The 6,155-nt window shown below is 33.6% G+C and overlaps 1 protein-coding gene across 2 annotated transcripts in view; it reads right to left on the reverse strand.

The window, feature by feature from the left end:
- LOC126974632 (TBC domain-containing protein kinase-like protein) overlaps positions 1-4,723 on the reverse strand; it is a 28,980-nt gene extending 24,257 nt beyond the window's left edge. For both annotated transcript variants that reach the window (XM_050822142.1, XM_050822143.1), the window contains exons 1-4: positions 4,304-4,723; positions 3,949-4,201; positions 2,988-3,204; positions 368-630 (exon numbers count right to left, since the gene is read on the reverse strand). In XM_050822142.1, coding sequence (XP_050678099.1) covers positions 368-630; positions 2,988-3,204; positions 3,949-4,201; positions 4,304-4,496 — 926 coding nt within the window. In that variant the 5' untranslated portion in view covers positions 4,497-4,723. The remainder of the gene's footprint in view (positions 1-367; positions 631-2,987; positions 3,205-3,948; positions 4,202-4,303) is intronic.
- Positions 4,724-6,155: the final 1,432 nt, after the last annotated feature.

Below are 6,155 nucleotides of genomic sequence, written 5' to 3' on the forward strand. Positions count from 1 at the left end.
CGTCTCCATTCTTCCTAGTTCATGAACTTGGCATAAAACAACGCCTTTCGGTGTTAATACAGAGTCGCATACTAATGTTCTTCGGACACGTCTCCCGGCGCGAGAGTGAGGCCATAGATCGCGTTGTCATGCAGCTCACCAGAGGTCGAGGACGGTCGCCCATACGACTTTAACGGGAACTCCAGTGGTCCTACCTAAGGTAACTAGGTAACTCAGGTAGCTAGCATTTGTGAGTATTAACGTAATTTCAAACCACAATCAATATTTGCCACCCCCCAGTGAGATTTACAAATATTTAGCTTGATCCCCTCCCCCACGTCGGCTGATATATGTCTGTCAACTTAGTAATGTCCAGGTAAATACTTACATAGGCATGGTCAATATAGGAGGATTATGCTTCACTAATCCATTCTTTTTTAATTCCGCCATTATGTCACCACCAGCTAACTGCCACCAATGGTACAGAAACTGCAACTTACAGTCCAAGAGGCCTCTTGGACGCTTTATATCAAGTGGCTTCTCTGTATTTAGCAAACTCAATTCAGCAACCAGTTCTTCAAATGTTGCCCTTTCACCAGGATATATTTTTAAACATTTTTCAATTATATCTCTAACACTTTGGGGCAATCCCTAAAATGTAAATACTTGATAAATTAATAATCAAATCACATCAAATATTTAATTAATCTTAATATTTATGACAGGACCAGCAAATGTTGTTACACCTGATAACATCTATCTGAGTCAAAACAGCTGAATTGAAGCAGTTATGTGTAAACATTACTGTGTTTCGGTCTCAAGGGCGCCGTAGCTAGCGAAATTGTTGGACAAATGAGTCTTAACATCTTATGTCTCTAGGAGACGATTGTAGTGCCGCTTAGAATCTTTAACCCAAATATTTTCAAGAATCCTGAGTGGCACAGCATTAGAAAGCTCCTCTACCCTACTGTTCTTAACGAACTTCCTTCCACATACAACAAAACTATGGAAAGAACGTCAATACACAATGTATTCAGGATAATCTATAGATATAATATATTATATAGCCATATCATAAACTTAGTATACTAGTTTAATAGACGAACCCTGTGTGAGAGTGAGATTACTATCCTGACCTAGGCGTGAGAAAGAGACGAAATAGATGGACCGTGAAACCGTTTTGAAACAATTTAGTTTCCATTAGTCTCCTGTCAAATTGAACCACATTTTAATTTCAGTGTTTTTATCGTAATTGTTTTATGTTTTAACGGATAATAATAATAAATATAATCGTGTCGTGTTCTGTGTTACATTGTGTCGTTATCAACAACCCAAATAAAGAAACATTTCACAGGTACTGATTCTTCTATACTGCGAAAGTTGGTGCTTATTTTCGTTGAACACATTCACTAAAATGTTTTGTATTACATTTTATATGCACTTTATTTTCTACAGATTTAAATATTAATTTAAAAACTATATGTAACAAAATAGAATATTGTTTACGTGAATATGACGCCGTTTATCAATATTTGTCATAGGGATTGACCATGAGCAAAATACTTCACACTTCACTAATTCACTAACACATCTGTAACACTAGCACATATGAGCATTTTAAATTTAGTCTCGAGATAATGAAGAAAGTGTTTATCTATAACGCTGGTATAATAAGTTTATGAGCCATATAGTCTAATGGTTACTGACGCTGCCTACTGAGCTAGAGTCCCGGGTTCAAAATCCGTAATCATTTCCCAGCATCTAATTGAACATCCATAATGTTTACTAATCTAAAATTAAAATAATGTGAAGGAACGTACACTTTTATATATAGAAAGAGTAGAAAAGAAACATTAAAAACACTTGAACATTACCGAATCTGTTAGTAACTAAAGAGATATTTAGTTAAATGTCCTACTACCTACAGTATGCTTAATGCCATCCCTAAAATAAAATGCATTTTATTACAGTACATAAGGTACAGTTTATAAGCCCTGCCCACTACGGTATAGTTTTAGTTGCGCTATTTTAAAGTGTCATAAATGCTTCCATGTTCTATATGCGTTCACTGGTATACAAAAGAGATTTTGGGGTTTTGAGGGATTGTAATTTAAAAAAATATTGGAAAGTAAATCAAATTTTTAACAGACTTCAAAAAAGGAGGAGGGTCTCAATTCGTCGGTATGTTTTTTTTATGTTTGTTACATCAAAACTTTCGACTGGGTTAATCGCTTTTGATAATTATTTTTTTGAAAGCTGGTGTTTCCCGTGTAGTCCCATTGTAATTTGGTCGAGATCTGACAGTGGCATCCATGAGAAAACCATTAAAGTCTTCAATTTGCTATATATACGTATAGCAAAGTGGATGATAAATTTACGAATAACTCAATATCGCGCCAACCGATTTCGATGACTCTATTTTTATTGGAAAGGATATACTTACTTCAAAGATAGTTTGGCGAGAGTTTGGTTAGGTTATGATTACGGAATCCATGGCAAAGTAACGGAACTCTTCAATTCTTAGGAGCAAATTAACGATACTCGGCCGAATCTTTTTTATGCTATCCGGATATTTAAGTCATCTACCATAATCTATTGTTTTTCGAATAGTGTTTTTGAAGTTGGTTGTTTATTTGTTAAATTTTTTATTATTTCATTATATTTTACATGGACATCAGCCTGTTGCATAGACCATGTGGATTACTATGTGTTATATTTTAATGAAACACTTACATTAATATTAATTTGATTTGATTCCTGTTTTATATGTTATTATTTATAACTCAAAGGAATCATGCTGCATTTTCAATGAAAACTCTCAGCCAGCTTGACTTTTTTGGATATCTTCAACTATCTTCATCATGATATGAACACAAAACTTTAACATATTATACACCTGTACTGTGATTTAAATGGAATGTCTAAATCATTTCTAATTTTTATTTACTTAACATCTTTGGATAAGGCTGTGTTTGTAAAGTTGATTCCAAACAGAAACAATTTGTTACCTTATATGCATCGAAACAATCATGTTCTCTAGCTATTCTTTCTGCAGGATTACTGGCATGCACTAATGTAAGAATTCTTCTAAGGATTGGTCCTGGTTTTAAATTATTCCATAGTTTACCAATGCATAGCTCTAGAAGTATAATACCAAAGCTCCAAACATCAGCAGCAGGGCCGGCACCACCCAATATTGTTTCCGGACTTAAATATCTTGGGATACTGTAAACAAAATGATGTTAACTGTATGGTTTTAAGCATAGGGCTTAGAAATAAGAAGATACTAGCAAATAATAAACCAGTAGGAGGCTCCTTTGCACAGGAAGCTGGCTAGATTATGGGTACCACAACAGTGCCTACTTCTACTGTGAAGCAGTAATCTGTAAGCATTACTGTTTCGGTCTGAAGGGGGCTGTAGCTAGTGAAATTACTGGCCAAATGAGACTTAACATCTTATGTCTCAAGGTGACGAGCGCAATTGTAGTACCACTCTGAATTTTTGTGTTTTTCAAGAATCTTGAGTGGCACTGCATTGTAATAGGTAAGGGTGTATCAATTACCATCAGCTGAACATCTTGCTCGTCTTGTCCCTTATTTTCATAAAAAAAAACATCTGCTAGCTCCATAATGAAACTTCCCAAAATTGTTGTAGTGCAAATGATGCAGAGAGTAAGCATCAGTAAACCTGCAATATGCAACTGCTCAATAACAGCTGCCATCACTAAGTAAACTTCTTATAAGTACTTGATATTTCACTTAGACACCCTTGAAATCATAATACAAATAATGCTTTCCTGATTAATGGAAGGAAAAGGTAGACATCTAGCCAACATCCTGTGGTATGAAGTTTCTTACAGATGTAACTTATCCATGGTTAAATTGTTTGTAGTTGCTGTGCTTTAAGCTCATGCTGGACACTTGCAGATAATATTATAAGAAGTTGAAACATAAATTAACAATACATACCCTAGTGGGAACGGAACTTCTTTACCACCATCTGTCATGTAATACATTCCATAATTAAAGAGCTTAACCCTTCCACAGCAATCTACAAGAATGTTATCATCAGATAGAGTTCTGTGGACAACATCCTGTTTGTGGAGAAAGTTCATTGCTGTTGCCACCTGAGTAGATATATTTAGCACTTCCTGGTTTGAAAACTTTGATGTATGTTCAGATAAAGATTTGCCAATTGTTTCAGCTACTACAATGATCCTTTCTGGAATTTTATAAAGTATAATAATTACCTACAGTCTTTTTGAAAATATCTATGCTTCATCATAAAAGCATTAAGCAAGAGATTGTTTAAAATATTATTTACCATGTTTTCCGCGAATTATATCCAGATAAGTGCAAAGGTTAACATGTTCTATGGTCAGCAATCGTTGTGCCCGGCCCAATATTGTTACAGAACTTGGTGTCAGGGGTAGTCCATTACTGCCGCATGTTTCTCCTGGGTGGTTTTTTGCGAAGTAAGTGCACGCTGCAAATTTATACTTGCTTTCCTCATCCATTCTCTCCGTTTGTGGGCGTTAAATGAAAGTTTATTTTTATATTCAAGTCTTAATGGTAATATACTCCGTTTTCTTGAAAATTTTTACAGATATTAACATTTTCTGGCCACAATTTAATATTTATTTGTTCTTTCGTTTTTCTATTTATTTAGAGAAATATAAATTTTATATTTAGTGTTTATAATATTTGTTTTTATAAGTTTTGAGTTTTCAGTTTTCACACTATTTTTTTTTTACTTTTATGTGTAAACGTCAATTGTAGTGTGTAAGTGTCATTTGCAGGTCAATTGATATTGTTATTTTTTTATGCTGTTGCTAGTCGTTAGCCAAACCGACGAATAAAATTATTTAATTTTTTTAATATTATATAGTCGTCCAATTATCAGATTAATAAAATTAATCATCAGCTAGAATTAATATAGTCTGGCCAGCTAGTCATGGCAGTCGAAATAGAAATTAAAAAAAATTGGGCTCGCAACATAGAAAATTATTTGGAAAAAAGTTTTGATAGTTTGATTATTTCTGAGTTTTCTTTTCTTGTTCGGGACTTGTCAATAATATTGTACCATATTTAATGAAAAAATATTCGTTTTATTAAATTACTTCCGCTTTTTGCATATCAATCTTATATAATAAAAAAAATATTTAACAAAAAAACAACCTCCTTCAAAAACACTAGATTTGGACCAAATTACAATGGGACCATTAGGTACGCACCCGCTTTCAAATAAGAAAAGAATTATCAAAATCGGTTCACACATTCGAAAGTTTTGAGGTAACAAACATAAAAAAAATTCGACGAATTGAGAACCTCCTCCTTTTTTGAAGTCGGTTAATAATCTTACCTATGATCAGCCAGACCATCTTTTTTTTTAGTCGTAAATGTATTATTTAAGCACTTTTCATAGCACACTTAGGCTTGTTGATTGACACACAGTTGACACACAACTAAAGAGAAAAGTGTGCTTACATTGTCTTTTAGCACACTTTTTCCGTTCCGTTATCAGACTGCGATTGATATGTCCAAATGTATAGAACGTCATTGCTTATAATATACGTACTTTATTCATTGACAAGGTAAACAAATGATAGATAATGTTTTATTAATCAAAAGAGGAAATAATAATAAATTTAATGAATATTCATTGATTTGGTTTTATAGACTTGGAGTGTAATAACAATGTAACTGGTAGATCGAATTGCCGTAACACCTCTGTCTGTTTAAATACATATTAATAATCGCGATATAAATTCAGAAGTAGAAATTGCAAATGAATTTGATAAATACTTCTCCGAAATCCCGATTGTCACGACCAAAGACCTTAACTCTTCACCAAAAGCAGCACATGATATGCTTAAATTACACGTACCAGTATTTTCCACTGATTTGAAATTTAAGTGTGTTACAGGTAGCGATATAATAAAAATCTTCAAATTAATTAACTTAAAAAATACAAAAGACCTATGGGGCCATTCGACTTACATTGTAAAATACATACTTGATATTATAGCACCTGAATTAGCAATAATATTTAATGAATCCATAGATGAGGGTGTGTTCCCTGTACCTCATGAAATACAGCAAAGTTATACCCGTGGGAATAGGTGTTCCACAGGGTTCTATTCTCGGTCCTTTCTTGTATCTTATATATATTAACG

This window comes from Leptidea sinapis, chromosome 33, assembly GCF_905404315.1.
Source record: "Leptidea sinapis chromosome 33, ilLepSina1.1, whole genome shotgun sequence".
Taxonomy (NCBI): domain Eukaryota; kingdom Metazoa; phylum Arthropoda; class Insecta; order Lepidoptera; family Pieridae; genus Leptidea; species Leptidea sinapis.